The sequence below is a fragment of the Abramis brama genome (assembly GCF_963993115.1).
Source record: "Abramis brama genome assembly, chromosome: 25".
NCBI lineage: Eukaryota > Metazoa > Chordata > Actinopteri > Cypriniformes > Leuciscidae > Abramis > Abramis brama.
In genome coordinates, this window is record NC_139987.1 from 15,357,447 (window position 1) to 15,378,178 (window position 20,732).

At 37.2% G+C, this 20,732-nt stretch overlaps 1 protein-coding gene across 1 annotated transcript in view; it reads left to right on the plus strand.

The window, feature by feature from the left end:
- Positions 1–20,732, plus strand: part of cblb (Cbl proto-oncogene B, E3 ubiquitin protein ligase) — a 63,262-nt gene that overhangs the window by 31,359 nt on the left and 11,171 nt on the right. Inside the window, exons 4-10 of the mRNA XM_084103695.1 lie at positions 864–1,010; positions 7,607–7,763; positions 9,822–9,943; positions 12,970–13,107; positions 15,062–15,149; positions 15,245–15,376; positions 18,550–18,741. Coding sequence (XP_083959821.1) covers positions 864–1,010; positions 7,607–7,763; positions 9,822–9,943; positions 12,970–13,107; positions 15,062–15,149; positions 15,245–15,376; positions 18,550–18,741 — 976 coding nt within the window. The remainder of the gene's footprint in view (positions 1–863; positions 1,011–7,606; positions 7,764–9,821; positions 9,944–12,969; positions 13,108–15,061; positions 15,150–15,244; positions 15,377–18,549; positions 18,742–20,732) is intronic.

The following is a 20,732-nucleotide window of genomic DNA, read 5'->3' on the forward strand; positions in this document are numbered from 1 at the left end:
GCTCTAATCCCACAGGAGGACGGCACAGGGAGAGGAAGGGGACAAGCCCCTGAGGGCTGGAGTCCCTTTCTGCCAGCCACAAGGCAATATGGGAAAAGTCACTTAGGGACACAACTTTGAAAATATGAATGACTTGTGGTACCTAGAGATGGTGTAACTAATTATATTAGTTTGCATGTCTACAGGACTGTTTTATAAATTACTCAGTAGGTACGTGTGAGTGAAAGTAAAGATGCTCAAGGTTAACATAACACTTGGGAAAAGTACTAGTACAAGTTTTAAACTAAAGCAAAGGATATTTCATGTACTTGTGCATTTGAATTATGGAAGAGTGGCATAATAAATGGAATTCAATTATTTGAGCCTTCTTGTGAAGTTTAAAAGTTTAAACAATTCCATAAAAATATTCAATCAAAAGAACAATTTGTTTGAGAGCCAGACATCATTGTCTGCATCCCACTTATGCACTCAGTGATATATATGCATATGCCATATTGTTTTGTTTTTTTGTCGAAAAACGAAAAAAATAAACAAAATCTGAAAAAATACTTTCAGAATTCAGAAATCTGTTTTGTGACTACACACCTCTGTAGACAGTCAGTGTTCATTTGCTACAGAAGCAGATCGTCTCTGTTCTGTTGGCCGGAGCCCAGTGAGTGTTTGTTTTCTGGTGTGGCCACGACATGCCCTTCAGACTGCGTGCATCAGATTGCACTGTGTCCTGGTGCTGTTTGAATGGAGACGTGTGCAGCACATTAACTTCCAGAAAAGCTCAAGAACAAGAAACTGGCTCAATAGAGAATGCTGAGAGTCCACTTTTCTCTGTATGCGTTTCTCTAACCTGTACTTTTTTTCTCTTGCAGACGGAACCTTACCAAGCTCTCGCTGATCTTCAGTCACATGTTGGCCGAGATTAAAGCCATCTTTCCAGGTGGACAGTTCCAAGGAGACACATTCCGCATTACCAAGGCAGACGCGGCCGAATTTTGGAGAAGGTCTTTTGGCGAAAAGTAAGTTTGAGTAGTTTTCTTGTTTCCAGACGTATCTGCCAAATCAGATGCGATCTTTCCAGCCTTTCATTAGAGCTCCAATCAATTAAAACTCTTTGTAATGGAGAAAGGCTTTTTCTCTCCTCCATTTAGCAGCGAGTAAGTGGGGTGAACTGTCTGGTCATGTGCTGGAGTGCTGTTCTTGAGTCAGCCCTGTGATTTAGCATACATCTGCACACTAAACCAGACACAATGATGCCTTTCCTAACTGCTCTAGTCAGCGTTTGTGAGGTGAAGGTCACTGGTTAGCTGATTTTTTTTTTCAATAGATAGCATTAAGGGTCTTCAGCTTCTGTCTTAATTCTGGCATATGAGTTTTCTCAGACTCCTTGATCAGCCTGGGCTTGTTTGCTGGGAAGAGTTTCAGTTTGCTGTACTGCCAGCGTATAGATAGAGGAGATAACATTGTGGCAGTTAGTCGATTAGTAAGATTGGCTAGTTCAGGAATTTTCAAACTGGGTTACGGGCACTCCCAAGAAGTGCTAGGTGGTCCACGGAAAATAATAATAACTAAAAATAATAATAAAATAAGGAAGAAATGACATTATTAGAGTTTCATTCTGTGTTCTAAAGAGCAATCATTTTTATTGTGTTTACAGTAGATTTATGTTTCTCTTCAGGTTTAAAATAAATAAAACAATAATAAAGTAGTAATGCAGTAAAAAAGTGTCACTCATCTCATTCACACCAGTTGAATAGTGCTTGAATTGCATTTAATTTGACTAATTTAACGCTGATCTATATAATTGGTGTATAAAGCCGCCTCTCAAACAGCTCACGAGCACCAAATTGAGCTCCTTTTCATGGCTAGTGGTGCTTAAACGGTCAAATACACACAAAATTATGTCAAAATACCAGTCTTGTCGAGTATTCAGGTTAAAACAGTCAGTTTTTTTTACGGAAATGGGTTAGTAGAGGCATGTTGTGTAACAGTATATTAGATCCATTCATAAGCTCTTAAAGTGACAGCAGCCTAATAAACCTGCTACTGTCTGTCATGTTAATCAAAGAACAAAAGATAAATAGAAAATCACTCCCTGTTCTTGACTGAATAAATTAAGTGTGTATCTTTCATTCTGTTATAATCTGCTTTTTGTTTTTTTTGTTTTTTACATAAGAACGCAGTGATTAGTCGACCATTCTGATATGTTGTTTTGGAGATCAGTGCGTTGCTGTGAACTGTGAAGAGATTTCCATTTTAATTTCGATTATATACTGTAAGTTTGTTTGAGGAGTTATTCTTTTGACTGTAATTTTAATTGCTTCTCCTGATAGAAAAAAAAAAAAAGTAATAATTTGGATTAAAGCTGAATAAAGCTGATTTCCATTCCAAGTACAACTCAGAAAAATCATCCGAGCGCAGATCTCTCTAGATCTTTAAGAGGTGTCATCCATTTGCAATGTTTAAATCATTTGCAATTTCTGTGGCTGCTGCATAACTTATCTTCTGTTTAATCCAGCAAATCGGAGGGTTAAAGGAAGTGTAAATGTATGCACGGATACACAGACTTTGCTAGGGACGGAAAGGCCTTGTAATGGGGCAGGTGTGATTAGCTATCCCAGAGAGGAAGAGCAAGAGAAGGGGAGAGAGAAAGAGAGAAAGAGAGATTGAGGGATGGGAAAAGACCGGAGCAGTCTCTAGTGTGTATCTTGTTACTGCTCTGATATATTATAGATTATTATAAAGGTCTACTTCCCGCTCTGTACAGAGGAAGTGTGCATGAGTCATTGATACGAGAAACAGAGTGGCCTTCCTTTAGCTCTTCTATCTCTGTTTCTCTCTCTCTCTCTGTTTGGAAAAAGAAAACTCAGCATCCTTATGCCATCAATCCAGTGAGCACTAGAGCTCAGATTTGTAGCTTGCAGAGTTACAGTTGCTACACAGAGAATCTATGTAAGCATGTCTGTGCATGTTTTTGTATAATGAGACAATATAAATTAGCTTGTTTAACGTAGCAGTTTCTAAAAGTCTTGGTTAAAAATCTTGGTTTGAGGATTTTGAAAAGTTGGAATGAATAAGAAACATTTCTAGGTTTGCAATCAATTAAGTAAATCAGTGACAATGATCATGTGAACTCTTTGTCAGATGTTCTCTTGCTTCCAAGTTGTATACAAATTGCAAAGTTCAGTTAATCTTTTCACTTGGCTAAACTATGAAAATTGTAATTTGTAATAAATTGGAACATGGAAAAAAATATAAATTCTTTAGCAAGGACACATTAAAATGATCAAAAGTGACAGTTAAGGCAAATAAAGTTCTTTTGAACATTCTATTCATCAAAGAATCCTGAAAAAAATGCATCATAGTTTCCACAAAAATATTAGAGAAATGTTTCCTGAGCACCAAATCAGCATATTAAAATGATTTCTGAAGGATCAGGTGACACCAAAGATCAGATAAATGCAGCCTTGGTGAGCATAAGAGACCTCTTTCAAAAACGTATGGCCCCAAACATTTAAACGGTAGTGTATTATATGTATATGTGTGTATATAATAATAATTATAATAATTAAGTATATAATAATTTATTTTATTTTTTATTTTATTTTATTTTTTATAAGAAACAATCATCAAATTCATCAAATGTCAAAACAACTCTTTCTTTTCTTTTTTTAAGAGTTTAATTTTTTTTATTTGGCTTTTTTTCTTTATTATGACATCAGGACATTTTTACCCCCCCCACCCCCAAATCAATATTAAATTAAATTAAAATGTACAATTTTAAAAACATGCTCATCATAGACAAGGTGAATTAATTGTATGTGTGACTTCTCTATTTAATGTATTTTTGGATAAATTATTAGATAGGACAAAAAATGTACTTCATGACATTGTTTTTTGGGGAAAAAGGCAGAATTGAAGCATTTTCGGTTCGTGATCTCAGACTTTTGGACCCTGCTGTGTATATATACCCGTTCTCTAGATCTTATCTCTAGATTCTTTAAACCTTCAAAAACAAGACTGTGTTGTCTTGTCACTGCAGTAATTCATCCATCAGGTCAGAATGCTCTAAGACTAGAAAGAAAATATCAGTCCTTATCAGTCCTCTCTCTCTCTCTCTCTCTCTCTCTCTCTCTCTCTCTCTCTCTCTCTCTCTCTCTCTCTCTCTCTCTCTCTCTCTGTGCCACTTGATAATGGAATAAAATGCTTTTACTCAGAATAACCAGCGAGAATGGAATATATGTGAAGTTACCTCCCCCTCTCTCATCCGAACACCGTTCTCAGATCAGTTTCAGTTCTGATGTACAGACTAACCCAGAGCAGATGCAGATGCATTGTGGGTATTTGATATGCAGATGATATAATGAGGGAAAAAAGAGAAGCAACACTGTTTCCTCATTATCAGTTCATATAAATGTCCTGCTGTTTGGCTGACTGACGGGTCGAGGAGAGATTTGTTTTCAAGCTAATTTTTCTTATTAAACTCCCTTCTGTCCACCGGGACTCAAATCCGTTTTAAACTCTCATTTAAATGTGGTAAGTGGCCACGGGCCAATAGGAGCACAGTTTCCAGTGGCAACACTGAAGGCCACCGACTGAGCTGCCTGTTTTCTGTCTTACTCTGGCTGCAACTGTTTAGTGAATTAAAATAATGCACTCGCTGATTTTACTCCGATAGCACAGGGATTATCACACAACCAAATCGCCACAGAGCAGGCACTCTGATTCAGAATTTTACCCAATTTGTTTCTCTTAACGCACAACATGGCTTTGCCGAGGCTTTTTGATGCCTTTAAATGGATGCAGAAATCTGCCTCCTGCCTCGTGACCTGTCTCACTCTGACTCTCCAGTCTCCACCCCTTCACTCATTTATTTATTGGCATGATACAATTATGTGTGTCTCTATACCTGTCCTGGATCAGTAATTGGCAAGGACAGGGTCCTTAATGAGCTTCCCTTTATGTCGTCCACTGAGAGATGCCCTCGGCCCATTTAAAAAGTCTTCCTTAATTAAGAGGTCAGCTATTCTAATACATGTAATTAAACTAGATCTCATCTTTCTTCACAGAACCAAGCTCAGCTCTCCCGTCCAGCTGCTTGATGTGCATCAGTGACAGTTTAAGGGGGATTATGCTCAGAAAAATTACTTGTAACGCTCCATATGGGATATGTATGGTATTTATGAGCCAAGCTTTTATTTCTCTACCCTCCAGTAAACCCACCAGATTGATTCATTGTTTTCTTCACTGCACTGACCGGCATTTAGCAAGTGTGTCAGAGGCCAGAGTGAGTTTCCTTATTCCTGGCGATGCATCAGCACTTTTGTGCTGTTTCACTGTGGCTGCTGATTAATACATAAGCGAAACACAATTCTGCTCTGTAAAAGTTCCATGCTAAACTGCAGTTTAATCATGCTGAAGATGCTTAATGCGAAGAACTCATGATGTGATGGAAATGAGTTTGAATGCTGAGATCATAAAGCTTATGGAAATCAACATACAAGTGACTTTTAGTTACATTTAGTCTACATTTAGTTAAACTTAGGACATTTTAAAATGAACAAATTGAACAGCACCTCACCAAGACTGCATTTATTATTAAAATACAGTAAAAACTGTATCGTCCAGTGAGTCATATATGAAGGGAATTTTAATATTGTATTAATAATTAATTTAATAACTTTTTAAAGAGCAATAGAAGTCAAGAAGTTGATGTCATTTAGATTGGTTAATCATTTGTGTAAGAAAGGTTTCTGTATGTGTTGAGACTTAGCCAGCAGGCCACTGCCCTCTCTAATAAGAATCAGCAGAGCTGATGTTTCCTCATTAACCTGCTGGTCTGTCTGATTCAGTGTGGATCTTCCACGCCATTGTCTCTTTATTGACCTGATTAACAGGGCCTGATCCTCAATCCAGTTTAACTGTTTTAATCCATAACAAGTTTCACTTCCTGACACACTCAGGCTACTTGCAAAACTGGAAAGTTTCTGGTTTTGGTCCCAAAACAATCTAAGAATCAGCAGCCAACAGGAGTCGCAGGAATGATGGGTAAACGCTCTCTCAGGGTGGCTGACACTGGCAGATTTTCAAAATAATGAGAAGTAGATCGTCTAGTTATTAGTGTGACGAGTTTGTTTTCTTCTTACCTGAAGGAATATGATGTGCCATTAGCCTGAAGTAATTTTTTATTTTTTTTTGTTAACCAAGAAAAGAGAACAGGCTTAAGACACAGCTCTGCTTTGTTTTTTCTTTTTCTCCTTCTGAGTGTGTGTTTGTGTCTGAAAGGTCAATTTGTGACGGTCAGTGTTTATGAAACTTCTTAAGAGAAGTCGAAGTGGTGTGTGGGTGGCACTTTTCTCCACATGCTCTGCTATTCACCTCACAACCTCCATTTTGTGTCTCTCATAGACCACCAGGCATACAACATTTTTAGAGAACGTGAATAAGAGTTTACAGTCATAGACACGGATACACCTTAAGACTTGCGTTCTTAGTCATTCTGGCGTATGTGTTTTTTTTTTTTTTTTTCATGAATTGAGAAATCAAATTTTCCTTGAGCTTTTGACATAGGCTGCAAGACGTCATCATACTATACGAAGATCCTGTAAGTTTCAGAACTGAAAGCTTTCTTGTTAGTTCCAAAACAGCTTTTATTGAAACCAAGGTCTGAAAATGGTTTCAAATCGTTTTGGAAGGTGCCGATTTATGACGTCATAGATATTTGAAAAAACGCCTCTGCAGAAGATGATCAACACCTACTTCTACATCATTGCGTGTTTGGCCCCGCCCACTGGCGCAAAGAGAGATGCAGGATCGCTCCTCAAAAATAACAATACATTCCAAAGGATCCTAATGCTAGGAATGTGCTTATTTTCAACTATGTGAATGTCTCAGTAGAGCATTATTTGTTTGTTCTGTACATTTCTCTGTGGATTCTTTGGTAAATCAGTCGCATTTCGGTGCAGGCTTTGAAAAGGCTTTGTCATTCCTAATTCGATCAACTTTACATTGTTTCCCTTAGTCTGTTTCTCAGAGGGTTGAAATCAGGCTAGAAAATGGCCTTTTAGTACTAAATTATTTTTGATGTAAAAATCATACTAACATAAGTGCCCTTCAGGAAATATTATAAAATAAAAAATGCAGTTCATTGCCCCTTTAAAGAGTGAATATTATCTAATGCGTGGGATTTGTACACTCATTTTACAAGTTTGAGGAACCCTTAGACTTTCAGCTAATCCATGGACTCCCACTGTAATATGTTGTTTTGAGTATTTTCCACTACATTTATATTATTATTATTATTATTATTATTATTATTATTATTATTATAACCTTTATTTTACAGGAAAAAAAGCACATTGAGATTAAGAATCTCTTTTACAAGAGCGTCCTGGCCAATACCGCTTTAACATGTCATAGCAACACACTCATGGCAACCACTCACATTTTCTTCAGAAATATCTAGTACCTCAACGTTTTCACAGGCCAGTGATTGAAGGATTTGATGTTTGATTCAGTTCATGTGTTTATAGCCCAAAGCAACTGGATGCAATTTTGAGAAGGATTTACACAAGTCTTATCCCAGTGTGCATTTTTGTGTTTTGTGTGGTTCCAGGACAATAGTGTCATGGAAAATGTTCCGGCAGTGCCTTCACGACGTGCATCCCATCAGCTCCGGGTTGGAGGCCATGGCTCTGAAATCTACCATCGACCTCACCTGCAATGACTATATCTCTGTCTTTGAGTTCGACATCTTCACTCGTCTTTTCCAGGTAACCCCTGAACCCCTCAAATCCCCAAATCTCCTCTAAAACCGTCTAAAATTTCTCACCACGACAAACACGCTAGATCTGCAGATGAGATAGCATTTAAATGTCAACTACTCTCTTAACTGCTAATCGTAATAACGAAAGCAATATAGAAGGAACACCCTTGTTTTTATCTCTCTCCAGTGTGGGTTGATCTACTCATTCTGTGGAGAAACCTTGTACATGGATGTCTCACAGATAACCACATTTAAATTGAAAACATCAAACACGTCTCAATGTTTTGTAGTCATTAGTCTCCGCGTGCTGATGGAAAATAGTGCTAACGCTGGGGATCACCTCTGCAAATGAGTGTAGAGTGGGAGGTTTGTTTTACACAGAGGAATCCCTTAGAAAAACACACCTCAGCTTTAACCACAACACACACATGCTTACAAACCTGTGTTTGCACAAGCCTTATTACGTATCGGTTGCAAAACACCCACTTTTTGACTACCTACTCAAGCCTGCAAGCTGCATAAAAATGCTAAAATTCCCATAAATGTGTTGGAAGGACCCACATCACTTCATTAGCGTGGATTTGTTTATGTGTGTGAGTCAATCAGTGAGCAATATGGAGTTTATATCTCATGCCGGCTGAATCACCACACACAAACCCTGCTACCTTACAGCCAAAGCCAATAGAACTACACCCTGCTCATTTGAACATCCAAACGTCTCTTTGTAACTCTTCTCCTGATTTTTGGAAATTGCTTGAGTCTTGATTAGTTCAGTCGGCTTGTATGGGGAAAAAGGAAACAGAACAAACTTTTCTGTTTTACCACATTATTTATTCACAGTATCAAGAGTCCCAGCTGCTTTTCATTTAGTTCTAACATGTCAAGATGAGTTTATTTAAGAATGCACAAAGAAACAAAGTATTGGACCTTTAAGTCAGTCTTAAAAAATTTCTAAATATCATTTCATTGCATTATAGATCAGGGTTTATGAAACTGCAGTCCAGGGGCCATAAAGGGATACTGGGAGATCTACAGAAAATGTGTAATAAAATATGTCTTTAGGGCTGTCAAAGTGAACATTTTAAGTTAATATATTAATGTGTATAAATGTCAATAAATCAATATTTATATTTAATATGTTTAACACAATCACGTCAAAATATGCTGCTTTGGAAAAATACTTTACAAATAAATCTGAATTAAATCGAAAATCTTACTGTTTATGCAAAAATCATACATCTAAAATTATCTGTGGGAAAAAGTAAGTAAAACAAGTAAATATTTCTAGATAATATTTGATCAATATACCTTTTGTACAGTGAGAATATAAAAGCTATTTTTAATGTAAGAAAATTGTCATTAAATTATACACTTCTCACACAGTATAAACAGGCAGGTCTATACATGAAAAAGAACCAGGGGATCATCATATTTGGGAGTCCTTAGCATTAAAAAACCCCACTTTGGATAATACAATTCAAACTTAACAGCATCTGCAAACAAATTATGGTAGATCTTTTCTCAGAACTAACTTCAATGTTATTTAGATTTTTTATGGGTCAGTTCACTTCTCCATTACCATTATGTATGAACTATAAAGAACCTTTTACTTCCAGATAGCTTTACTTTTACTTCCAGATACTTTTTTTCTTCATTATGAAAAGCATGTATTGTAGTTTATAATTTAGCACACTTCTTTTTGTTAAATATTTAGTTTGTGTTTGTGCTGAGTTTCTATTAAAATAAATGTCACTAAATTAGATTTAGATACAAATCTAATTGACTGATTAGATAGAACAGTCATACATTTTTAACCATGACTGTTCAAACACTTTTTAAAGTTGTTGTATGTCCACCTACAAGGGAAAATAACCTAGTTTAGTTGGTGTGTTAAAGCCATCTTGATTTAACTGTCTGGGAGGTCAGTGATGGTAAAAATAAAACGAATGCTGGCGCATTCCAGTCTGACTTCTGTTTTCTGAGCTATTTGAAGTATCACAGATTATGGACTTCCTAAACCCACTACCTCTATCGCTAACCTAACCTAATTTTCTCTTCCCTGTAGCCATGGGGCTCAATCCTGAGGAACTGGAACTTCCTGGCAGTCACGCACCCAGGCTACATGGCCTTTCTGACGTATGATGAAGTGAAGGCCCGTCTGCAGAAGTACATCAACAAACCTGGCAGGTACAGACTAGCCTGCGTGTGTGTGTGTGTAAATGGATGGCTGTAATAGACATACCATCTGCTGTGTGGTGCGCCGGGCCAGCCAGCTGTTTTTCTCCAGTCTGGCAGACGACCCCGCTTGCATGGGAAAGTGGGCGAGGCGGAGATGTTAGCTTATTACAGGAGTCTCTTTGTCTGTGTTTATGTTCTCACCGACTCTGCTGTCAGCACTGCTTCTAGAATCTAGGATCAATATAATCTGGAAATACACTCATGACCTTTGCATTGGTAACCCAGATTATACCATACCAGTAAGACAAGTGTGGCGGACTGTGCCACAGGGAGACAGCGGTAGGTAAATCCAGTCTGTTTGGATTAGCTGATTTAGAGAAACAGCATTGCATCAGTGCTGAAACAACTCTTAAGGTCCAGAGCCAGACGGCAGGCGCGATTACACACTGGTTAGAGTCGTTTAACGCAACAACAAGATAATAGCGAGGCCATAAAATAAGAAACTTTATGGGAAAGGACTCCCTCTGTTTGAATTTCACCAGGAAGATGGGCCTTTTTAAATGGCTGATGTGGGTTGGAGAGATGTGGCTAAACAAACAGACGGAAGTCGAGGACGGTGGGTGGTCGAGCTGAACTGTATGCAAATACCAATCTACTGAAGAGGAGCAGCAGCTGTGTGTGTGCGGTTCGAGAAGGTCTTGGCGGCACCCAAGGGGACTATATGTGTTTCACGCTGAGTTTCTACCCGTAACAGTCACCTGGTAAAATCAAGCTTTTGACACGCTAGATGTCATATTATTATCTGAGCAGTGTGACACAAGAGGCAGGGTTCATTAGTGCGGAAACACACACTTTCTGCCTCAGTAGTCACAGCAGCTCAGAGCTTTTTATGATCTATGTGTGATGACTCTGAGGGTATTGGTGACTTAGCTTGATTCCTCTGACAATCATTTCCCAGTTCTTCCTCTGGTCATTCACATTGAGTCTGTGCTCTCGGCCTACCAGGACCTGTGTCTGCCCATTGCCACAGTGCAGAATAACCAGCCGTAGGGAGTTAAATTACCTCAAGAAACAAACACTAATGTCTGGAAGTCCATTTTTGAAGAAAGCCCTTGTCACATGAAAGTAAATCGAGCCAAAATGACAACAAAAAAAAAAAAGACACTTTTTTTTAACTTTTCTGAACTTAACTTTGTGTGATAATGTTTGATTCATGAATAAATCATTCTTTTGAAATGGTTCTTTTTAATGAATTGATTGATCCAGTTTACAGAACCAGTCTGAATTATTTGTTTATGAACAAAATGTTTTCACTCAGTTCTTTTTAACGAATTGCTTGGTCCAGTTTGTCATATGGACCACTTACATGATACTTAAACAGTAATTTTTATGATTTGTTCAAACCTCAAAGGGTTAGTTCACCCAAACATTTAAATTCTGTCATTAATTACTCACCCTCATGTTGTTCCAAACCCATAAGACCTTCGTTCATCTTTGGAACACAAATGAAGATATTTTTGATGAAATCTGAGAGCTTTCTGTCCCTCCATTGACAGCTACGTCATTGCAACTTGTGTGTGTGATGACCCAGGAGCTAGCCAATAATGAGCCGACGTTCTGACGTCAAATTTAAATTTTTGGCTGTACTAACCCTTTATGTCTCCATTCATTCTAATAGCATGAATTTTTTGTCAAAACTGATTTGATTAAAACTGTCCTGGGACTCAACTGTGCTTAGATTTCAGAGTAAAATTCGATTAAAAAACAAATAAAAAAAACACTTTGATGCCATTTTTTTCTGTTTCAGTGTTGGAGTTTTGCTTATTCTCTAAATAAAAAGTATAAAAAGGCAAATAATAAATGATGCTGATAGTAAATTATGAATAAGGAAAGGCATTTTCAGTAATAAATGACTGTAGCAAGCAAGTCTCATATTAAACAAGAGAGTCAGAGAGATGAGTTGGTAGAATAAAGAATGTTAACAAGAGTGTAGAGACCTATACAATGTTTCCCCCGTGCGTGAAAAGAGCCGTGTCCAGTGTGAAAGCAGTACAGTGGAGCATTTACGGATTAATCACATTTAACACAGAGAGCTCCATTCATCCCTAGCAGCTGCATTAGAAATAACTCTAATGTAATTCAGAAATCCTGCAACGATCTCTTATATCAGGCCATGACCTTTTCGTGTGACGAGTCAGTGTGTGTGGTCTTATGTCTCAAAATAGTGACTCAAACATGGCAAAACATCAGTGTTGCATTTACCACATCAAGTGTTCTAATTTTGGCCTTTCTAACCTTTGTCTGATCCATTTCATTTGCATAGATGTTAGTTTTGTGACATCACATTAAAGAACGAACATTTACCATTGCAAAATCGAATTCTGTGCACCTGTACAATACACTTTTTATAAACTTTTCACCTCCTGCTGAGAAATGTCAACCTGTTCTACATCCATTCCTCCGTCAGCCAAAGTGTTTTTTCTTTTTTCCAGCCTCAGTGCCAGCCTGTGACACCCTGACGCTGTGGGATATTGAATGGAAAGGTTCAGTCTGGTTCCAGTTAGTCTCTTAATCCTGGCTGAATTTGTTGTTCAACAGTTGCATAACCAAAATACGCATTTGAATAACTCCATAAATGTGCTTTTCGTTTCCTTTTCCTCTTACATTTCTCAGTAAAGGGGCATGCAAAAGTAAACGTTATTCATATGGTTCAGCTTTTCTCTCCCCTGTGTTTGTCAAAGCCTTCGATTATTTCATAATTGCTGTTATGATATCAAAACTGTTATGTATTGGTATTGTTGTCAGTTTCTACCCAAATAAATAATTTCTTTAACGTAATCAACCAAAGCAGAGGAAAGGCTCAAGTCCATGCCAACAACCTCTAGCGGCTAAAAGAACGTCACCAGGAATCCAACCAACAAACATGAACTATGCTAGCCAATATATGTTTATGACCTATTGTCACCTGCATTGTATGCCAAAAACATTTGTGCTTTGCAGTTTTTAATGCTCTCTCTCTCTCACACTGTCCCCAGCTACATCTTCAGACTGAGTTGTACGCGGTTAGGCCAGTGGGCCATTGGCTACGTCACCAGTGACGGCAACATACTGCAGACCATCCCACATAACAAGCCGCTGTTTCAGGCGCTCATCGACGGATGCAGAGAAGGCTTGTGAGTACCTCAGACAGCTTAAAAGTAAATGTCAAAGCTTTGGCCTAGTGCTTGGTGCATATTGAGCCATGGTGCCTATTGTAGGTCTTTTCCACCTCTTCTCTCTATCCTTAAACTATTAATCTAAACCATTCAGCTGTACTAAACGCCCACTATCTCAATCCAATCACTTGATTTTGAGTTCACATCTCACTTTTTTTTTTTGGAGACTTTGATCTTTTCTTTGAAATAATGTCTAGACAGTGGGACTGAAGACGGGTGGGTTATAATGACAGTATATGAATAAGTCTGAGCTCATGAATATTAATTTGCTCTTGCCGAATTTTCTGATCTTCCACATTGATTTGGCATTGACATACAATATCATTCTAGTTTTATATTTGATCAGATATTTTTCTTACCTTTTAATATATCCAACTTTATCTGCATACAAACTAGTGTAAAGCAACATATTTTGTCACAAAAGGTAAATATATTATCACCCAGCTCTTTATATAAAGTTGGATAAATTTGTATGTCCAACGATATCCACATACATAAAAGTATACTTCACATAGGGCGATAAATACTACAGTATGTGGCATATTTAAACCGCTTGATTGATTTTATCATCACAAAATGTAAACTATATTAAGATATATAGTGTATGTTTCCATTCTTTATAACTTGTCACTCTTTTACAGGAATTTCAACTAAATTCCCTTTATCAGTAATTGAACTAAAATTGGTCAAAAAGTGCAATAATCCAATAAAGCATCAGTTTTTAAGGTTTAGGACCACTTTACCTTTTTCACTGAATTGTCTTTAAAAAAATAAAAAAATAATAATTTGTGTATATGCTGTGTATATATATGTATGTATGTATGCATGCATGAAAAAATCTTAAATCAAATCTTAAATTACGTTAAAATTAAAAGTCAGTGGAGCATTGATTGGCTATTTCATATTTCAGCTACGTAAATACAAGTAATTATTGCCTGCACCTGAGCCAGCAGTGGTACATATTTTAATATTAACTGACTAAGTTTGAGTAATGATTGACTAATGATTGAGTGGGGTTCTGGCGCCCTGTCTTCGTATCTGCTCGTTTTGTCCCATTTTACTGGAATCAACTCCCGTAGTTCTTCTGTGAAGCATCCTATCAGCTCAATATGTTCTAGAAAACTGGCAGTATGTCTTGTAAACACACACACACACAGACACACTCCCCTCTTTCTCTTCGTTGGCAGGTGTCTTACTGGCATGTCTGTTTGATGTGTCATTTACAGGTTTTAGCTGCATGTATCTGTCACTGTTGCTGTGTCAGCTGTCTCTAAACCACATCACACTGGCTTGTGGCTCTATCTGTCCATCCAAGTGCCACATGCCAATCTCACACCATCTGAGCTGTACAGCATGGTACAGCTTCCCCATTAAGTTCAGATAATGAATCTGATTTGCTTGCATAATGCTACTTTCTGGTAAAAGAACTTCTCACACAAAAGGAACACATTGATTATGTTAATAGACATTTTTCTATCACCGGGCACACATAAGAAACTGATTTCTAAAGAATTTGAACTCCCATCATTAAATTATTATTATTATTATTATTATTATTAGTTTTAATTTGATTATGCTTTCAGTCTTTAATAGACTAATTTCATTTAAGATTTTTTACCATGTTAAAATCCATTCTGCTGAATTCTGTCCTCACAATCAACTGCAGAAAAAATAGTCTGCAGATTTTGTCTGGACGTGTCTCTCTCTATCGCTCTCTCTCATCTGATTGCCCCAGCCGAGAGGTTTGATCCCTGCTGTAAGTGCAGCGATTCAGACATTGGCTGTGATTGGATGGACTGTGGAGGTGGCCCAGTTTCACAGCACTGCTAATAGAGAGCCACAGAGCCAGTTGAACATGAGGACAAGTCCCTTAACCTCATACTCTTTTTGCTGTCTTTCTCTCCATCTGTAGTTATCTGTTTCCAGATGGACGCAGTTATAACCCAGATCTCACCGGCTTGTGTGAACCCACCCCACACGACCACATTAAGGTCACACAGGTTAGTAACAGATGCACATTTGAGTTGACTTTATATCAGTTTTTGTTTTTCATCTTCGTCATCTTTTTTCTCCTCTCTTTTATTGGTCTTTTCAGGAACAGTATGAGTTGTACTGTGAAATGGGCTCTACGTTTCAGCTGTGTAAGATCTGCGCCGAAAACGATAAAGATGTAAAGATTGAGCCATGTGGCCACCTCATGTGCACTTCCTGTTTGACATCATGGCAGGTACATATTGCAGGTGTTTTTATACTCATTCATAATACACTAGTTTATTATATGTATTTAACAATGGTTGGAGATATACATGGACGTGTACAGTACCGGTAAAAAGTTTTGAATAAATGCTGTTCTTTTTACCTATTTATTCATCAATGCTACAAAAAATATTACGCAGCACAACTGTTTGATAATTACTGAATATCAAATCAGCATATTAGAATGATTTCTGAAGGGTAACGTGAAACTGAATACTGGAGTAATGGCTGATGAAAATTCTGCCTTGTATCACATAAATAAATTATATTTTAAAGTACATTAAAATAGAAAACCATTATTTTAAATTGTAATAATATTTCACAATATTACTGTTTTTTTTTCAGTATTTTGATCAAATAAATGCAGCCTTGATGAGCATAAGAGACTTTATTCAAAAACATAAAAAATAGTAATGTTTCCAAACTTTTGACCGGTACTGTATATACTTGCATCACAGGAGAATTCTGTCAGTTTTTTTTTTTTTATAAAATGTCTGATATTTGATATTTATATTGATATTTGTCTCGATTTTACCTTTATCTTGAGGTTTCTTCATACGTTGCTTCTCATATTTCATCTAAAGCTCTTCACTGACTCTGTTGTCTCCTTAGTAACTCAGTATGCTAACTTTATTGGGGCAAAGTTATTTGATGTGTTGGGAATGACGACACAGCTGTGTGACATTCATAATTAATATATATATATTTTTTTATATAAATTATTTTTACAAAATAAATATTAAAAGGTTTGTTTATTTCAAACTATTTTATTTGTAATCATTTTTATTTACTTTATATTTTGTTTATTTACACACATAAATAAAAAAAAGGTCTGGGGCAAAAGTTTCCAAGACAGTTTTCACATATTATATTATATTATATTATAAAACCCCTGAAGTGGAAGAGGAAGAAACACCCATACACACTGTATCTGAATATATATAAATATATACCACCACACCACTGCAGATTTTCACACAGCTGTGCTCATGCATGAAATAAACACGTCTTATTTGCATGCGGTATGAAGAAACTCTTTGCATCACATGTAAACGCTTCAGTGACGCCCAGCATTCAGCTAATGGATCTAGTTAAAATTGCTTTAAATGGCATGCTATGACCTGAATACTGAGCATCATCAGGACTCGAACGAACGGCAGGTTATCTGTCTCTCCGTCGCCCTTGCATTTGTCCTGATCTCAAATGCAAGCGGCATGACAGTGGACAGGTGAAGGAAAGGCAGATAGGGTAGGAAATGTGTCCTCTCTGGTTGCGATAATCTTCTGGGTGTGTGTTGCTGTGTGTATTAATGTGTGTCAGTGTATGATTGTGATTGAGGATGTTTACATGGGTGATGTTAGAGTGATGTTACACATTTGGGAGGAAGTGTGTATGTGTTTACATTGTAAGGACTGGCCGAATTCTCAGAAATGTTCTGATCTAGGGTGTTGTCCGAGCATCATAGCTTCTCTTTCGATAAACAGATAATTCGGGGCTGCGGTAGGGCCAGCTAAACTCGGACACCTCAGCCAGATGCATGCTACGTGTGTATCTTTTTTTTTTTTTTTTTTCCTTTATAATGGAAACTTGATTCACTCAAGCTGATCTGAGCATAAATCCTGATTCGAGTCTCGGTGCTTGGTTTGAGTCTGGCCAGCAACACGCCCATTCCCTGTATCTCTCCCCAATAAGATCATATTATTCTTCACTATATCACTAGAAATTTTAAGGGAGAAGCAGTACTATTGTAGTGTTTTGTGTTTTTTGTTCTGTTGGACACAGTAGTTTTCCCTCTGCTACACATCGGATCTGCTACCATCTGGGTTTTTGATGGGTTTGGCTCAGATTTGTGATCATTGACCATGAACCAGTCTTTACTGCATGAACACTGAAGTGAAGCGCTCAAGTTAATTAAATTCAGAAGAGCACTTCATCGAAACAATACAGTGGCCCCCAAAAATTATTTGTGAGCTTAAAAAGGTATGAATGTCACTGCCTTAAACAATAAAATGCCAAATCAAAGTGCCATTTATTTTAACAGAAAGATTGCACAAGCTCACATTTTTCATGAAATGTATGCAGACACTTTCTGCTTGTGAAATGTGTTCAGGTCAGAGTTGTTGTCACTGAACACACATTGTCACAACACATCTAAAATGACATCCAAAAGCTGTGTTCCATCATGAGTCCATTCTTAGACAACAAGAGAGCTTTTTGAATCTCCTCTGCTGTTGTTCACCCTCTCGTTTTTTTAAACGGCAAGGATGGCTTCCCTTTAACCTGCCTATAAAAGGGACCTGACTGTTAAATAAACCACTGAACCGGTTGAGAGCCTAGAGAAGTGTCATCTCATCTCCTAGCTGGCAGAGAGATTAATATTCACTGCTATTTTTCTGGTAAGTTTACAAACACACATCAGTGAAGTCTCGAAGGTGACTATCCCTTAGAAATCTCACTCTTTTTTTCATTTTAATGGCCTTGTTTTATGCCGAGTCAGTTGGAGTGTGTTTCTCTCTCTCCGTTAAAGGGCTCTAATTAGGATTAGGTTTCAAACGACGCTTTGATGTCTTTCTGCGCGACCCCTCAACCAGATGGCAGCCATGATCATCTTTTGTTCTTGTAAATATCGACACACTTTGATTCTCAGAGTTTAATGGAGGAAATGAAAGATGATTGTTGTTCATTTTGCCATGTGTAAGCCGTCTCCAGGCCGTACGGAGGCGTGCGACGTGGCGGAGTGGCCTGCGTGTGGGTCTGTCTTGCTTTTGCTGTTTCCTAAATCGAAAAAGAGGAAATCGGTACCAGGCCTGAGGGGGTAGCATGTGCGTTCCAGCTGTTTGTAATCAAACATGACTCTTCAGATCCTGCCAGTAAAGACTTTCCTCATGGCCAAGGCATATTTCCACAACAGTGTGTCAGTGTTTACAGCGCTATACAAATAATCAGACCAGAACCGTTGAGGTTGATATCAGCGAAGGTACTACACCATGCGTGTGCTCATGTCTGTTTTGAGTAAGAGGCGGTTTTCTGGACTTCCACAAGTGTTGGAGCCTTTGTGTGTGTGTATGTTTGAGAGTGCACGTTACAGGTGTGTGCGCTAGTGTTTTAAAGTTCACTCAGTGTGTCCTCGACTCTTTTCTGCAGGATTCCGACGGTCAGGGTTGTCCGTTCTGTCGCTGCGAGATCAAAGGGACTGAGCCCATCATTGTGGATCCGTTTGACCCACGCAATGAAGGAGCCAAGTGCTTCTTCCTGGACCACTTCAACTCCCCTATGCTGGACATGGATGACGATGATGACAGAGAGGAATCATTGGTCATAGACCACATCAGGAAGGTACAACATATATAAGATTCCCAACATGATATCGAAATTGATCCTAATTACTTGGACTACTGTTCAAAAGTTTGGGGTCGATACGATTAAAAAAAAAAAAAAAAAAAAAAAAAAAAATATATATATATATATATATATATATATATATATATATATATAAAGAACAGTAGTCAGGATTACTTTATATATTTATTTTTTTAAAGTTGTCTCTCTAAGCTTACCAGGGCTGCATTTATTCAATCAAAAATACAGTAAAAACAGTAATATTAATAAATATTACTATATATATATATATATATATATATATATATATATATATATATATATATATATATATATATATATATATATAAATAAAATTTATTAAAAAAGTAATTTATTTCTGTGATAGCAAAGTTTAATTTTCCATAGCCATTACCCTAGTCTTCAGGGTCACATGATGCTTTAGAAATCATTCTAATATGCTGATATGGTGCTCAAGAAACATTTCATAATGTTGAAAACAGTTGTGCTACTTAATATTTGTGTGGAAACCGTGATAGATTTTATTTCAGGATTTTTTGATGTATATAAAGTATAGAAAACAGCATTTGTTTTTATAACATTACTTACTGTATTAGAAATATGAATGAATATTAATTATTTACGCTTAATATTTTTTCATGATCTTCTTGTGCACAATTAATCAGGGCTTATTAATAAAAAAATAATCTTGACCACGTAATATTTTATCTACATTTAACAACTTTCATGTCACCAAGCCCTTTTATTTTTCAATCCTTCCCATCCATTATGGTGTGTAATGCCTACTTTTTTATGACTAGTCAATTCCTGGTGGATAAAATCAAATCCAGACCTACTTTGTTTTTTTTTCACTCTGGAATACGTGTCTAATGCATTTCATGTTGACTTAAAGCCAGATCACTGTCTGTTATCACAGGTTTACAAGTATTTAGAAGTTTGTTTCTGCCTAAACCTGCTTAGTAGATAAGACTTCATTCATCACTGTTGTCATTCCACAACCTTCTTTTTTTCCCTAGTTGTTTTAATCTCATTCTTTACTGGACTTCAAAGAGACCTATATCTTGCTTTTATATAGGTGCAATAGCCTCCTGCTCTTCACCAGCATAAATGTCAGTCTCTTTTATTAGAAAAAAAACCTGTTGGAACCTGCCTCACGAGGACACAACCTCCGCAGCTCCACTGAGTAGATTCATTAAATGGTAGAGCTTGGAGAGAAATAGAGGGCACCTTCTGGCAGGAATGTTTTTAAATAGAAATGCGGGATATTAGTTTTTTTTTTCTCTCCCTATAATGCCCTTGCAAGAGAACTTGTAGAGGATATTGGCTTCCTATTGAGTGAGAGCTTGTTTGTGCTAAGAGTAGCGCACAAAGAGCATTTTATTCATCTTTTGATTTCCTGTAACGTTTGTTAGCAAATTTAATTAGCAGCGCTTTCCCCCCTTATACATTTTTTGGTGCACCACGAACAAAAGCTGTCCAGCTGCAATTGCTCAGTTTATGGATATGCTAATGAGACTATTAGTTGATTAGGAAGTTGAATACCCTAACCTGCCTGAAGCAATTTATGGAGGTAATAGGCCATTAGGATAGCTTTCTATGCAATCATGATGATGAATAATGAGTTTGTCATTTTTCTTCTCTTTGTACTGCTGTCGTGTTCGTGGCAAACATTTTATCTCAATCAAGCCCCAAGATCTATGCAACATCGAGTGTTTCTGTATTTAACTTTGAAAAAGAAGAAGAAGAAGAAAAAAAGTGCTGCTTGATTGTGTAAAACTCGCTGTCATGATTTTTATATGTGGTGGATGATTGCTACTGTATGTGGTTGCTATGGTGCTCTAAATGTTTTTAAATTTATGTAATGACAGCAGAAGTACCAGAAATATCTTCAGAAATGTTGTGAACGCTGTTAAAGGGATTTTTTCAGTCATTTCATTCATGCTTACAAAGTAAAAGCAAAGTGCATG